The sequence below is a fragment of the Mesoplodon densirostris genome, chromosome 10 (assembly GCF_025265405.1).
Source record: "Mesoplodon densirostris isolate mMesDen1 chromosome 10, mMesDen1 primary haplotype, whole genome shotgun sequence".
NCBI lineage: Eukaryota > Metazoa > Chordata > Mammalia > Artiodactyla > Ziphiidae > Mesoplodon > Mesoplodon densirostris.
Genome location: NC_082670.1, coordinates 43597366 through 43614370, shown reverse-complemented (window position 1 = coordinate 43614370; position 17005 = coordinate 43597366). Strand labels below are relative to the sequence as shown.

Sequence of the window (17005 nt, the reverse complement as noted above, 5' to 3'; positions counted from 1 at the left end):
GCATCCCTCTTTTGAAATTTCACATATTTTCGCAATTGTTGTCCATCTTATTCATTAGATCCTTTAACATGTTCATCATAGCCTTTTTATAAACCCTGCTTGATACTTCTGACATTTAGATAATTTCTGGATCTGCTTATATTGAGTGTTTTTCTCCAGATCAGACATAAAACTTTGTTTCTTCTCATATTTTGGGAGACCCTTGGGAGATTTGTCTCAGCTTGTTGGTATGGTTTCCAGCTTTTTGTATTTGAGTTCTGTTTTTCTCTCTTGTCCTTTCTGCTTTTTGAGATATGTCTCTCCACAGTAGTGAAGGACTGGAGTACCTTGGAGGGACTTTTCTCAGTTCTGTGGCTTCTCCCCTAACCTTCAGCAAGACAAGGATTTATATTTGAGGAATTCCCTGGGGACTTGAACAGGGAGAGGGAAGGAGAGGATCTCTCTGGACTGTTTTATACTGCTTTCAATATTCTCTGTATTACTTGTCTATTCCGTGTACCCAGTTAAGGCTCCTGGGGAAGAATTGCTGGCTAGGGGCATCCTTGCTCTGTGGCTGGGACCCCTTGGGATTCTAATATGTCACTCCAGCTTTGACTGGTTGCTTCTGTACTGTAGCAAATTCTTCCTCCTCCTGAGCAGGTTTCCCTTTCTACTAGGGACAAAAGCAGCCTTGAATCTTTTCTGTCCTATAAAGTATTAATAACTTTTGGAATTTAGCTCTTTTAGGTTTCTTTAAACCCTGTCTTTTCTGCTGGGTTTTAAAAACCTATAGTTTTATAGTTTATCTGACATGTTCTCATTGTTGAGAGTGACAGTCTTTGGCTATGTTCCACATTCTAACCAGGAGTGAAGTCCTTGGACTAACTTAGAAAACATATTAGTCTCATAACCGAGTCTTGATGAATTAAACAAAATAGATCTTAATGTTTATAAATACAGCCCATTAAAAAATTAAATCCTATTATTCAGCTTTATCCTATAGATATTTTTTACCAGATACCCTTTGAATGTTTCTTAAATGCAAATACACATTTAAAAGAAGGATATGTGTTACCACTGAGATAATAAAAAGAATGTGATAGGGCTCTGCAGGCTATGCTAAAAGGGGGATTCTAGTAAATATTTTGAGCAAAGCTTAAAGTTTTAGAAAAGTTTTTGCTTGTCCAAGATGATTATGAATTAAAAACTTATCACATTCATCCTCAGCTCCCATTCATTGTTGTCTTGTATTATATATTTGAAATGTGGCTATTGTGGGCCCATAAGTTAATTTTAAAGTTAGCAAAAATTAACTGTGCTTTGACTGGGTATTGCAATTTAAAAATTCAAACTTATGATTGTAAGGTATTTGTCTTATTTTTCTAATATATTTAACTTTCTTTTTTTTTTCTCTTTCTTTTTAGGAATCCTAAAACCAAAACATTAGAACAAAAACAGAAACATGGCTCACCATATTACATTCCTTTGGATAATTTTGGTCCTGCTTCTTCAGAATTCTGTATTAGCTGAAGATGGGGAAATAAGATCAAGTAAGAACTATCAGCATTGTTTTTTTGTTATCAACACATTGATTGTGGAAATCAAATTAGAGGAGCTCTAACAATGGCTTTAAGGATCTTATTCTTATTGTCTTTGATGCTGTGATTCCCTAAAATAAATGAATTGCTATGTTACACATTAACTGGGAGGAAAAGCTATCAGAAGTCATTTTGAGAAAATTCTATGGTAATAGTACATTTTATTGACCCAGGCTTTGGAATAAACACTCTGGTATTGAGTCCATGTTCAGCCATTTATATAAGCTTCATAATATGGAGATAAAGAAAGTACCTCCTTCCCAGGATGTCTATCAGGACCATCCTATGAGTTTATCTCATAGAGATAATAAGATAATGCATAGAAATGACTTAGCATGGTGACATTCAGTAAGTGGTGACTGTTATTATGATGGCCTGTAGGAAAGCTTGCATGAGAGAAGTAGGCCATCCTACTTTTAAAAAGACACTTTTAAAAAGACAGTTTACTTCTTTTTAAAAGTGTGTTTAGGCCATTGTGGCAACGGTTCCCAAGAGGATGTAACCCTGAGTAAAAGCATCTCTGTCATCTTAATAATTTATAAAAACTGATTATAATCGTTATTTTTCCAATTAAACATGTGAGATATATTTTGTTGAAAGTATTTTATAACTGCAAAATGGCAAAAAATCTGAAAATGACAACTTCTGCAATTGGATTAGACCAAGATTTAAAAAATAAAACACTGAGTTTAAACCCAATATTGGTTACCACCTGTTTCTGGGAATTCTTTCAAAATTAAACCTCTATATTTAGAGAGGTAATACTTGAACTGTTTTAAGATAACTGGGTTCAACAATTTAGTTATGCTTATTTTTAGGTGATTGCTCCCATGTTTTGCACCAGACTTAGAAATTTTTAAATGTCATAGTGGGGCTCTTGAAAGGAATTGCAGTAATTGCAAAGCATTAGCTACTTAACCATAAACAAAGATGAAGCTTGTTTTTCAGTTACAAAAAGAAACAATCTTTCAAAAACTACTTTTGGGTATAACTCACATGATTTGTATCCCCAAGTTTGCATCCAGCCTGAAGAATTACATTAGGTATCCTATATTCTCATTCTTTGCAGCTGTTGTTTTAAGCAGCTGTCTAGTATCCCTTGTCTTCTTTTAAGACCAGTGGTCTATAGATAGAATAATCCCTAGAGTTTGAAATAACTTAATTCCCTTGTTGGAGGAAAAAGTGTATACTGTATTATCCACCTTTTAATCTCCCACTGATAGTATTGCATTTCTTGTGTTCTTAATTAGGGGTCTTATGCCTAATGTGGGGTACACAAACATCTTAATGCAAATTCATTGAGAATGTTGGGTTTGTATTGTATCTGTTACTAATGGTGCAGTGGGTTCGGTGACTTTTTTAAAAAGTGATCATTATTAGTGGTTGCCTAGGGCTGGATGGGTTGGGGGTTTAGTATGTAAATATATTAGAAGCCATCGAATTCACTTTAAATGGGTGAATTCTATGGTATGTGAACTATATCTCAATAAAGTTGTTATATATATATATTTTTTAATTATTATTATTAATTTATTTATTTATTTTGCGGTACGCGGGCCTCTCACTGTTGTGGCCTCTCCCGTTGTGGAGCACAGGCTCCGGACAAGAAAAAAAAAAAAAAAAAAAAAGTGTGTTTATATGCATATTTTAAAACTCATAAACATAAACCCCTTAACTATAAATGAATTATGGTTTCTCTAACAGTTAAATCAGATGATTTGATAATTTGATTCAATTTGGCTTAAAATATTTTAAAAAATAATATTTAATGTTTGCCTAACCCTTTTATAGTTTAATCCACCCAAGCACTTTATGGGGTAGATACTCTTTGTTTTTTGAGTGGGAAAAAAGATGCATAAAATGTATGGGCCTTGCATAGTGCCATACATCTGGTCGGAGCTGTAACTAGTATTTGAACACTTCTTTTCATCCTCAGTGCATTCCTTTCCTATGACACTGGTGATTCACCTCTCTGAGGAGGAGGTTTCTTGGAGTGGTATTTTGTCTGGGGTTTATAAATGGCAGTACTTGCTTTTGTGTCCATGCAGTTATGAAATAAATGCCCCATGGCTCTAGAAAGGGGTAGAAAGGGCCAAGAATAACCCTGTAAGAATTTGTAACCACTGAATCGAGTGATATACAAACACTCGCAGGTCCAGGCAATAATGAGCCTCATAGCATCGAGGAAGGGCAACCTCGAAGAGTCCTGCAAACACAACCTTCCAGTCCTTTTGTCTCTCCCACAAAACCCCAATAAAAGCATAACTCTGTCATCCCTGTTCAGCTTCCAAAAATAACAGGAAAACTTCATTCCCTTGGATTAAAAAATATGCCTTTTGGGCTTCCCTGGTGGCGCAGTGGTTGAGAGTCTGCCTGCCGATGCAGGGGACATGGGTTCGTGCCCTGGTCCTGGAGGATCCCACATGCTGCGGAGCGGCTGGGCCCGTGAGCCATGGCCGCTGAGCCTGCGCATCCGGAGCCTGTGCTCGGCAGTGGGAGAGGCCACAACAGGGAGAGGCCCGCGTACTGAAAAAAAAAAAAAAGCCTTTGGGCAGAATCCCAGTTTTGCCATCCCTACCCTGATGTCTGGCAGTGGTCACCATGACAGAGGTTGTTGGAATAGTGTCCCTCACACCCCCTGCCCTGAGACATCATCTGCCATATAGCATCTTACGATGGTGTCATAATCACAGTTATATTTGTGAGACAAACCCATGTTTTGACAATTTTTTTTTGGTGGGGTGGGGAACTTCTTGACTGTGATACGTGTTCACCTGACAATAGTGTTTACTTCTGCTAGTTACTGTGATAGGTGAGGTGAGATAATGGTGAAATTGGGGCCTCTTCATGGGAGCTTTGTCATCATCCCAAATATGTAAGTGGACAAAGATAAGGAAAAGAATGGAAAGGAAGGAGAGGAAAGGAGGAAGTGAGGAAGGTGAAGAGAGGGAGAGATGGGTTGATTGATTGATTTACTCCAAGGAGTTGCAAAAATACTAATTGTCACCAAACATTTTTTTCTCCGATACCTATCTTTGCAATTATAATATCTTATTTGCAATATATACAGAAAATAAACCATCCTTATTATAACTTTAAATTGGGCATCCAGACACTACTTAAGGGAGACCATTAACCTGAGTAACACCACAGGATGTAAAATTTGGTATCTCATTACCGTGACTCACCTCATCCTCTTCTAACTCATCATGTCCAAGGACATGGGATCCTTGTCCCATGTAGTATTTCAGCTGCGTTGAGTGCAGAGGTTAGAGAAAAAGGCAGCAAGTACAGCTGTTCCTTCCTGTTGGTCACTTCAAACTGATAGAGATAGAGTAGGATAATTAAATAGTCAGATTAGAAATCCCACCAAGGGATTAAAGACAGAAAGGGAATTTTAAGGGAGTTTGGGAGACCGTTGTAAGCTAATGACCACTCAAGAAAAGAATCCAGTAACCTAGCAACAATCTACCCAACCTTGAAGGAAGACCAGGTGCATCCAAATGCCAGGCACACTCAAGCCACAAACCCTGATAGTTAAAATACAAGACAATAGATATTGGCTCTGAATCTTATTACATGAAGTCAGGGAGTTGATAGCCCTTGCAGAGTAACGTTTCTGCATGTAACCAAGACAGAAATAGAGGTGAAAAGGGAAAGAAACCAGGTGAAAGGGGATATTATACCCAAACCTGAGATGAATTACCATATTTTAGTGTACGTCACCACCCTTTTGCTGATATACATATGATTTAAACAGTGCTATGGCAGTTAGACCTGGTTAGACCGTATAGGGCCAAAGGAGGAACTAGTGATATGAGTCTTGATGTCTGCCCAAGAACGAGGAAGAAGGTCGTCTTCTCCCCTCCCCACTTTTTCTTTGATTATAAAAATGTAGCCCTCTTTGTTCCTGGGGCTCTTTGTTCCTGGGGTTGCACTCCCTTGCCTGCCCGCTTATCTGTCCCAAGCGTCCTATGCCAATAAACTCACTCTTTGCTTTCCACTTTGCCTCACGCTGAATTTCTTCTGTGAGGAGACAGAAGAACCTGAGCTTCAGTAAGTCCTGACCCCAGGTGAGTGGTTTTAATCCAAAGACAGTGGTTTCGAGTCCCCTCCTAGTCAGGGATCACGGGTTCAAGCCCCACTCTGAGGTGTGAGTGAGTTCAAGTCCTACCCGAGAAGGAGTGCAGTTTCAAAACCATTGGAATTACTCAAACAAACCAGTTTGTCTTTGGGGCTGTGTCTGTCTCTCACCTCTGGACCTTTGCACTTGCTGCTCCCTCTGATTAGAATGTCATCCTCTTGACCTGGTTAAAACTTTGCTTTCTGATCTCAGCCTTCCAACAAAACTGCCCCTGGATTGACATAGTTAGGTTGCCACCTTCTCTTCAATGTTCTCATAATTCTTTGTACTTTCTCTAACCAGCCAGGTGTCCATCTTAACTAGGCTGGGAGCTTTTTGAGATATCTCAAGTATGTTTGAAGCCAGTACCTAGCATGATATCAAGGACAGAACAGGTATTCAATATATACATACTGAAAGAATGAGATAGGGTTAGAAGCATGTTGTGTACTGTGGAAAAGAGAGTTAAGGAAATCTTTTTTTATTGAAGTATAGTTGATTTACAATGTTGTGATAGTTTCTGCTGTACAGCAAAGTGATTCAGCTATAAATATGTATACATTCTTTTTTATATTCTTTTCCATTATACTTTATCATAGGATATTGAATATAGTTCTCTGTGCAATACAGTAGGACCTTGTTGTTTATCCATTCTATACATAATAGTTTGTATTTACTAATCACAAACTCCCAGCCCATCCCTTCCCCACCCCCCTTTCCCCTTGGCAACCACAGGTCTGTTCTCTATGTCTGTGAGTCTGTTTCTGTTTCGTAGATAAGCTCATTTGTGCCATATTTTAGATTCCACATATAACTGATATCATATGGTATTTGTCTTTCTCCTTCAGACTTACTTCACTTAGTATGATAATCTCTAGGTCCATCCATGTTGCTGCAAATGGCATTACTTTATTCTTTTTAATGGCTGAGTAATATTCCATTGAATGTATGAACCACGTCTTCTTTATCCATTCATCTTTTGATAGACATTTAGGTTTTTTCCATTTCTTGGCTATTGTGAATAGTGCTGCTATGAACATAGGGGTGCATGTATCTTTTTGAATTATAGTTTTGTCCAGATATATGCTCAGTGGGATTGGCAACTCTATTTTTAGTTTTTTGAGGAACCTCCTTACTGTTTTCCATAGTGGCTGCAAAGAAGATTATTTTTTCTTTTCACAAGTGCTTAGAACTTGTCTGGGTATAACTTACACCACAGATAGTCTTTTTTTTTTTCCTGGTAGAACTCTAAGATGTGCTGATCACATGTTTCCTGGTATCTTGAAACAAGAATCTTTACAGAGAAAGGAATAGCTTTATGCCCTTGAACATAGATTCACTTCACATGAGCTATTGTTTTGGCTACATTTGTGACTGAAGATGAGCAATCAGACCTTTAAACATTCATCTTGCATGCAGTGCAAGAGTGACTGCTTTTGTAACCTGGGTTCATTTACATTTTCTCAACTATATCAAGAATGTGGATCTTTGCTGGCTACTTTAGTCCTGAAGATGACAGAAAATTTGTTTTTAATTTCTTCCCCCCATTCATTGGTTTATATAAATTTTTATAAATATTTCAGGTTAGCATTAAACTAAACATATTTCACTGATAACTTAAAACAATGATGTTAGTCTATAGCTGAAAATCATTCATTTATTAAAATTTTTTGTGTTTTCATTTATTCAGTGGAGAAATACAATAAAATGTTGCTTTATAGTAATACCTGCCCCTACAAAGAGATATCTAGATATCATATTCATATACAGCATCCATTTTTTATTCCTTATTTTTATTTTTTTTTATTTGGCCACAAGGCGCAGCATGTGGGACCTTAGTTCCCGGACCAGGGATCAAACCCATGCCCCCTGCAGTGGAAGTGCCGAGTCTTAACCACTGGACCACCAGGGAAGTCACTATTCCTTATTTTTTTTAAATTTAAAAATTTTTATTTTTAAATATTTATTTATCAAACAACCCATACATTGTTAGTATAGACATCATGCAAGGTTAAAACATATTCAAACATCAAGATCCACATTCAGGGCTTCCCTGGTGGCGCAGTGGTTGATAGTCCGCCTGCCGATGCAGGGGACACGGGTTCATGCCCCGATATGGGAGGTTCCCACGTGCCGTGGAGCGGCTGGGCCCGTGAGCCATGGCCGCTGGGCCTGCGCGTCCGGAGCTTGCACTCTGCAGTGGGAGAGGCCATGACAGTGAGAGGCCTGCATAAGTTCTAGAAGCTAGAAGTCTGGGGTCAAGGTGCCAGCGTGGTTGGGCTCTGGTGAGAGCTCTCTTCTTGGCTTACAGGTGGTTGCTTTCTTGTTGTGTCCTCACATAGCAGAGAAAGAGGAAGAGGAAGAGGAGTAATAGAGAAAAAGAGAGAGAGAGAGAGAGAGAGAGAGAGAGGGAGAGACCCTATTCCCTATTTTTAAAGCTGAATCATTAATACTTAAATTAAGACAAGCTAATTAAAAAATAACAAAAATCATAGCCTTCATTTATAAAAAATTTTCATAAGCTAAGCAGTGTATCAATAGTTAATCAAAGCTCTTATGAACTACTGGTTACTATTGTCTTTTTAAAAAAAATTCAACATTATTGAGGTATAATTGACATATAAAATTATAAGCTAGTTAAACTATACATTGTGGCGACTTTATGTATATACATGTGAAAGGATTCCCCCTGTCTGGTTAATTAAACATTCATGCATTTAAAACCTCTAATTTTTGTTTTTTATGTAACACATATACTCTGATGGTTTTCTTTTTCACTTAGGTTGTCGTACTGCTCCAACAGATTTAGTTTTCATCTTGGATGGCTCTTACAGTGTTGGCCCAGAAAACTTTGAAATAGTGAAAAAGTGGCTTGTCAATATCACAAAAAACTTTGACATAGGACCAAAGTTTATTCAGGTTGGAGTGGTTCAGTATAGTGACTACCCCGTCCTGGAGATTCCCCTTGGGAGCCATGAATCAGGAGAGAATTTGATGGCAGCCATGGAGTCCATACACTACTTAGGAGGAAACACAAAGACCGGAAAGGCCATCCAGTTTGCCCTTGATTACCTTTTTGCCAAGTCTTCACGATTGCTGACTAAGATAGCAGTAGTCCTTACGGATGGTAAATCCCAAGATGAAGTCAAGGATGTGGCAGAAGCAGCAAGAGACAGTAAAATAACATTATTTGCCATTGGTGTTGGTTCAGAAACAGAAGAGGCAGAACTTAGAGCTATTGCCAACAAGCCTTCATCTACTTATGTGTTTTATGTGGAAGACTATATTGCAATATCCAAAATAAGGGAGGTGATGAAGCAGAAACTTTGTGAAGGTAAGCCTTAATATAATGTGGAAACAAGTAATAATGATGCTTTCTTACATTTTGCTATAACCTGTTCATTTGGGAACTGGGGAAGATGGTTATATTTAATGTCAAATTATTTAAGTTAGAAATGAGGTGAGCACGTATTTTTGTGCTATATTTTTCTGGATAAATTTTGTTTTTAGAAACAATTGCTTTCTTATAAAATCTACAGTTGGAAAATATAATATTTTGTGTTTTCCTTTCAATTACAATATGTTTATTGTGGAGATGGTAGAAAATAAAACACCTAAATAATTAAAATATATGTAAACCACACATGATCATATCACTCCTGCTAACAAGTTTTTGTCTTTTTCATCCTAATCTTTTCTTTTTTTGATTTCAGTGTGTCTGAGAGTTTATTCATGTGCCTAAATAAGGATAATATTGTATAAATAATTTCATACTCTATTTTCATATTATTTATACTCATTGTGTATATAATTTTAATACTCTATTAATATGATAGTGGACAGTCTTTTAAGATAATCTATTTAATAATTTCTCCATTTTTGTATGTTTGGTTTATTTCTAAGTTTTTCTAATACAAATAACAGTGAATATTCCTCTACCTAATTCTGAATGGGAATCTCTCATAATTTCTTCAGAAAACAAAGATCAAATTACTAACATTTTTAAAGCTTTGGAAGGATGTTAAAAATTCCACATGAGAAAAACTTAAACTCCCACCAGCAATGAGGGAACATTTGAAAATATAGTACTTACCAGTCTGTTAATTATGTTTATATCATTTCATAAAATCTGACTTCATGTGTATGATAGGTCCCCATGGGAAAGTTCCAGTTTTTGGTAAACATTAATCCTGTTAGTGTATAGACATACTTGTGTTCACATTATTTTGGGGGAAGAATAAGTTATTCATATCTTTTATAATATTATAGGCACTTAATATACTGTATACCTAAAAATAATGTTCATGTAGATGGAAATACTTTTTTCCCAGTTTACCTACAAAATAATACACAAATAGGTTGGTTCACATTTGATAGAAAAATTTCTAAATGATTGTGGCTTAGAAAACAAATTAATTCCTTCATTTTCTTCATATTTGGGAGGTATGGTAGAGAAAAACATTTTAAAGCTTTTTGGATTATTTCTTTTAAAAAGCATGGAAATATTAAACAACTACTTCAAAACAAAGAGAAAAAAGCATAGCAGATTAAGCATTTTCTTTAATAAAACTTTAAAAGAGGTACTAACAAGTAAGTACAAATGATCATTACAGTTATTTTTTTAATGAATCTCTAACAGTAAGACTGTGTTGACTTTTGTTGTGTTGTTGTGTTGAACAGGTCAAAGGGATTTAAATTTTTAATATGTTGTTAGAATTCTTTGGTTTTGAAGCTAGGTATATTTCATTATTAAAATAGACTTTTCATGGTGAAATTTCACTTACCATTTGTCTTTTTTTCTTTTTTTATAAATTTATTTATGTATTTATTTATGGCTGCATTGAGTCTTCATTGCTACGCACGGGCTTTCTCAAATTGCAGTGAGCAGGGGCTACTCTTCGTTGCGGTGTGGTAGCTTCTCTTGTTGAGGAGCACAAGCTCTAGGCACGCAGGCTTCAGTAGTTGTGGCTCATGGGCTCAGTAGTTGTGGCTTGCAGGCTCTAGAGTGCAGGCTCAGTAGTGTGGCGCATGGGCTTAGTTGCTCCGTGGCATGTGGGATCTTCCAGGACCAGGGCTCGAACCTGTGTCTCCTGCATTGGCAGGTGGATTCTTAACCACTGAGTCACCAGGGAAGTCCCACTTACCATTCATCTTAATCCTAAAATATAAATTTGATTAAATATGTCTGTTTAGTATTTGCTTCAGAGACTTTTCCTGTAGATCTGTATTTTGGTAAATGCATTCTCTCTATATAAAAATTTTAAAATACACATGAAAGAGTTGCTGTGTGAAAACGGGTAAAATTTCTTTCAGTTAAAATGTATGATCTGTAAAAAAAAATCAAATTCGAAATCTTGCCAAATATTTCTTCATCTACACTCAGAAAAAGAATGTAAGTAATGTCTGTGTCTATTCAGTTCGCATGTTCACTGTACAATAGACATCTTTTAAAATGTACTTTTTGAAATTGTACTTGTGGAAGATATGGGCTTTTTTGCACTTGACTTTTTGTACTGTATTAGATTATGATTAATGCACTAAATTAATGCATTGCTGTATTGCAGCTTCTTCAAATCATGTAATTTGTGTTTGATTATTTAACAAATTCACTTTTTGTTTTGGACAAGTAGTTAACTTCTACTTTGAGGTGTTTAGCATATAGGATTACTATTTCTTAATATCGTTCCCTTTTATACTGTACTGTGGTTGATCCATGATGTACAAAATATTATCCACCTCTTTGTTCCCACATGGATTATTTCATCTTCATGGGCCTACTGTTTCCTTGGAGGTGTATTCTGCAATACACTCCTTATTTCAGGACCGCCTAAAAGTGATGCACAATAATTTCTTTCTTTATCTGAGAGTCTTTCTTCTAATTTGGCCTTAGTTTGTTCTTTCTTAGTTCTTTGACTTGTAAAGTTAGACTGTTTATTTGAGATCTTTATTATTCTTTAATGTAGATTTTTATTGCTATGAATTTCCTTCTTAGTGTTGCTTTTGCAGCATCCCATAAGTTTTGGTATGTTGTGTTTTAGTTTTTGTTTATCTCAAGATAATTTCTAATATCCCTTTTGACATAATGATTGTTGAAGAGCATATTGTTTAATTTCCACATATTTGTGAATTTTCCAGTTTTCTTCCTGGCATTAATTTCTAGTTTCATTCCATTTTGGTTGGAACATATACCTGATATGATTTCAATCTTCTTAAATTTGTTAAGACTTGTTTTTTTTTGACCTAACATGTTACCTGTCCTAGAGAAGTTTCATTTGTGCTTGAGAATAATGTGTATTCTGCTGCTGTGGTGGTGGGGGGTGGCAGTGGGTCGCTGTTCTATATATGACTTTTAGATCTATTTGGTCTATAGTGTTGTTCAAATTCTCTGTTTCCAGATCTGTTTCCAGACAGATCTTCTGTCTGGATGTTCTATCCATTATTAAAAGTGGAGCATTCAAGCCCCTTGCTATTATTATGTTGCTGTCTATTTATCCCTTCAGTTTTGTCAATGTTTGCCTCATATATTTGGTGCTGTAATGTTGAGTGCATATGTATTTATAATTGTTACGTTTTGCTGGTGAATTGACCATTTTTCATTGTATAATGTCCTTCTTTGTCTCTTTTGACAGTTTTTGACTAATATAAGTGTCACCACCTTTGCTCTCTTTTGGTTAGCATTTGTATGGAGTATCTTATTCCATCCCTTTGCTTTTATCCTGTGTGTGTCCTTAATTCTAACGTAAATTTCTTGCAGATAGTATAGATATTGCTGTTTTTTTTAAGTCCATTTAGCTACTCTATGCCTTTTATTGGGGATTTTAATCGATTCACATCTGAAGTAATTACTGATAAGGAAGGATTTAATACTGTCATTTATTGTTTTCTGACTCAGCTTTTTTTTGTCACTCTTTTCTCTCTTGCTGTCTTCTGTGTTTCATTGATTTTTTTTGTAGTGACATGCTTTGTTTCCTTTTAAATATACTTTTGCATATCTTCTATAGGTATTTTCTTTGTGGTTACCTTGGGGGTTACATAAAACATCATATAGTTATATCAATCTATTTTAAGTTGATAACTTCAAATGCTCTGTATTTTTGCTTATTCCTGCCCTCTTTACACTTTTTTATTGATGCCACAAATTACATCATCTTATATTGTGTATTCATTAATACAATTTCACAGTTATAGTTTATACTTTAGTCTTTTAACTTCTGTATCAGAATTAAAAGTGATTTAAATACCACTGTTACAGAATTACAGTATTCTGAGTTTGTCTATATATTTGCTTTTATCAGCAAGTTTTATACTTTCCAGTGCTTCTGTGTTGCTGTTTAATATTCTTTTATTTCAATCTGAAGGACTTCCTTAGTATTTCTTATAAGGCAGGTCTAGTGGTAATAAATTTCCTCAGCTTTTTTTAATCTGGGAAAGTGTTTATTTCTCTTTCTATTTTGAAGGACAGTTTGGCCAGATATAGTACTTTTGGTTGGCAGTTTTTTTCCTTGAGCACTTTGAATATATTATCCTGTTCCCTTGTGACCTGTGAGATTTCTACTCAGAAATCTGGTGATTGTGTCATGGGGTGCCCTGTACATAGTGAGTTGCTTTTGTCTTGCTGCTTTCAAAGTTCTCTCTTTGTCTTTGGTTTTTGACAATTTGATTATAATGTGTCTTAATGTGGATATCTTTGCGTTCTTTAATCTGGATGTCCATTTCCTTTCCTAGATTTGTAAAGTTTTTGGTTATTATTTCTTTAAACAAGCTTGCTTCTTTCTTTCTTCTTCTTCTGCAGCTCCCATAATCTATATATTGGTCTCCTTGATGGTGGGCATAAGACATTTAGGCTTTCTTCAATCTTTGTCATTCTTTAAAATTTTGCCTGGATAATTTCAAAGGACCTGTCTTCAAGTCTGCTGATTCTTTCTTCTACTTGATCAAGGATGATTTTGAACCCCTCTAGTCAATTTTCCAGTTCAATTATTATTTTCTGCTCCAAAAATTTCTGTTTGGTTCTCCTTTACATTTTCTGTCTTTTTTCTCACTTTGTTGATGCATCATTTTCTTGAGCTCATAGAACATCCTATGATGTCTATTTTGAATTCTTTGTCAGATTATATACCTCCCTTTCTTTACGGTTAGTATCTGGAGGGTTATTTTGTTCCTTTGATTGGGTCATGTATCTCATAGTTTGTTTCAAGATTCACACATTTGAAAAAACTGTTACCTCTCCCAGTCTTTACCAACTGGCTTTGCACAGGGGAAATACCTCAGCAATCACTCTGGATAGAGATTCTGAAACCTTTTTTTTGGAGGGATGTGATGTCTCTGGAATTGTGTGAGCAATTCATTAATTAGAGAGACTGGTTCTTTTTCAGGAGCTCATAATCTTTCACTCCCTTTGGTGTCTGTCCCTTTGGTGTCTGTCTGTAATACTTCAAGTTCTCTAGTTCTCTAACCACAAGTTTCCCACTCCTTTGTTCTCAGTGGCCACCAGGTGTCCAGGTGTGCTGGTTCCCTGTCAGCACCCTTAGTCAGGCAAGACCAGTATCATTCCTTCAGGCAGCCCTTTGAAAATCTAGAATGCTGAATACATGTTCCACTCTTTTCTCTTTCTGAGAGAGAAGTCTCAGGTTGTGTGTCTCCTCCTGATCATGCTGAGCCATGCCAGCCACAACAAGTCACCCTCCCACTTTTATTTGTTCTCAGCAGTCCACAGGTATCCAAATGATTCTGGTTCCTTCAGTGCTGCAAATGAGGCAAGACAAGCTGAAAGCTGGAGCATTGGATGCATGCTCCACTTTTCTTTTTCCCTCCTGAGGGAGTCATTATAAGCTAGGGCATCTCTCCTGGCACTTATTTTTGTCAGCTTGGAGAGGGACTGATGTGGGTAAGGTGAAATTATTCTTAATTACCTGTTTCATTGAGGCTGTTCTTGGCTTTGTGCTCACCTGGGGAACTTCAGCTTCCTAACTGGAATCTCACAAAGGTATTTTGGTCCAATCTGTGTTTCAGTGGGGGAATGTGGGTTGGGACTTTCTATTCTGCCATCTTGCTGACTTCACTCCTCTGTTCTTTTTATGAGTCAACCAGGCATGGGCTTGGTGCAACAGAATGAGGAGGGAAAAGAAAGTAATTTCCCCTTGTTCTCTGGAAGATACCTTCCTTAGGTGTCTTCAAGGGCTTCCAACAGCTTGTGGCTTGAATGATGGGGTTTCAAGGCCCATATTTTGATTCAGGTGAGCTGAACTTGCCTGTGCACAGGTGTGGGTAGTTAAAAGACCAGGCCCTAGAAAACTGCCTGTGTATTCTTACTGTTCCATTTTCCACTATCTTGACTTTTGGATGAAGCAGCAAACTTATCTATTTCTTAAAAGAGTATATGTTTTTGACCCAAGAGAGACCAGAGGTCAGAATTAGCAATTAGCTGTGCAAATGTAGCCATATCTTGAGAGACAGAGAGATAGAAAGATAAAGAGATAGAGATAGAGATAGAGATAGAGATAGAGAGAGAGAGAGAGAGAGGGAGGGAGGGAGGGAGAGTGAGAGGGATACCACTTGCCCAAGTGGAACTTTGGTGTCTTTCATCCCAAAAACTTAGGCACTTTTTTCCCTCCAGTGCTTTCCACCATGATGCACTTTAACTTGGAATGATGTTCAAGACTTCTGAATTTCTTTTTCTCTCACTGAAAATTACTCATATTTTCTATGACTCTTTGCTTGGTGATTGCTGGATAATTTGATTATCTAATTTAAGTCGTATAATACTTTATAATACTTCATAATAATGGCCTGGTATATTACTCTATCCTACTCAGTTTAACTTCCATTTCAGTAGAAGACATAAAGGTAAAGGCACACATATCAGGTGCCATGGCCAGGACAACAGAGTTGTTTTTGGAGGTAGTGAGTATTTTAGCTTACATGATTTCATAACATGTATGTGATTAATTTTTCTGCCCTCACATGAAACTCATATCCTTCCCTTCTGTCTCTCCACTATTGGTACACACGTGCTTGAATTCACAACCACAGAGATGGGGCATGGAAAAATGAGAGGTGGAAGGTGGGGTGAAGTTGGGCAGATGGGATATGATAGAGTATAATATTTCATTAAACCTCATAGAATATTCAGGGGAATACCTTTGTATTCTATCTGTAGATTAAAAGAATTTAAATCTAATCTGAATTGGTGACAACCTGCATTGTCAAGGGCTTGTAGTATATCCCAAAATATGAATTTTCCATTCATTTAATTAGAGAGGCTAGAGCTATGTTTCAAATAAAGTAATATGATGTGTTTATATTTTATGTGCAAAACGATGTTTGGGTATTAAATTGGAAAAAGTAGGATGACTATGGCATGATTCAGAGAATATACAAGTTATAGCATACAGACTTTTCTCTCAGTGTTTATGATTGGATCTAGATGCAGCTGTATAAGTTAATTATTTCTAGGAAAGGAATAAACAAGAAAATATTCACAATAATTTTCTTAGGAATATTTAAAGCTTGTATAAAATGCTTATTCTCCCATCCTTTCTCTCTCTCTAAAATATGATGTATAATAACTATCACCTAATTACCTATTTTATGCTCATAACAGCTTCATCCTTTTAAAGTGACAGTTGGCAAGCCAGTAGGAGTGAAAATTGGTACAACCACTTTGGGAAAGTCTTTGACATTATCTATTAGGGCAAATGTACTGCTATCTTATGAAACAGTAATTCTATCCTAGATATTTAACTACAAGGAATAAGTTCATATGTTCACCAAAAGACTATTCAAGAATGTTCATAGCAGCTTTATTTAAAATAATTCCAAACTGGAAACAACTCAAATGATTGCCCACAGAAAAATGGATATAAGTACATCATAGTATAATTCATATAGTAGAATACTACACAGCAATACCATAACAAAAACCACATCACTCTTATGTGCAAAACCATGGATAAATCCACAGACATTATGTTGAGCAAGAGAAGTCAAATTTTAAAAAAAGATACTGCATTGTTCATTTATATTAAGTTCAAGAACAGACAAAACTAAATTAATCAATGGGGACAGAAATCATAACAGTGTTGGCTTCTGATGGTGGTGGTTATCCTCTGTGAAGGATCATGAGGTTGCTTTCAAGGTGTTAGACAGATTCTCTGTCTTGTCTGGGGCTAGCTATGTGAGTGTAGGCATGTGTAGTAATTGAACTATTGTATACTTGAGATTAAGTCATTTTACTGAATATAGGTTGTATCTTAATAAAAAAGTTTTTAAAAATTCAGTAAGCACAATATCTATTAAAGTAAAG

At 36.2% G+C, this 17005-nt stretch overlaps 1 protein-coding gene across 2 annotated transcripts in view; it reads left to right on the top strand.

Annotated features, from left to right (window-relative positions):
- The first annotated feature begins 1441 nt into the window (after positions 1 to 1441).
- Positions 1442 to 17005, top strand: part of COL21A1 (collagen type XXI alpha 1 chain) — a 127543-nt gene continuing 111979 nt past the window's right edge. For both annotated transcript variants that reach the window (XM_060110241.1, XM_060110242.1), the window contains exons 1-2: positions 1442 to 1529; positions 8483 to 9034. In XM_060110241.1, the coding sequence (XP_059966224.1) occupies positions 1442 to 1529; positions 8483 to 9034 (640 nt within the window). The remainder of the gene's footprint in view (positions 1530 to 8482; positions 9035 to 17005) is intronic.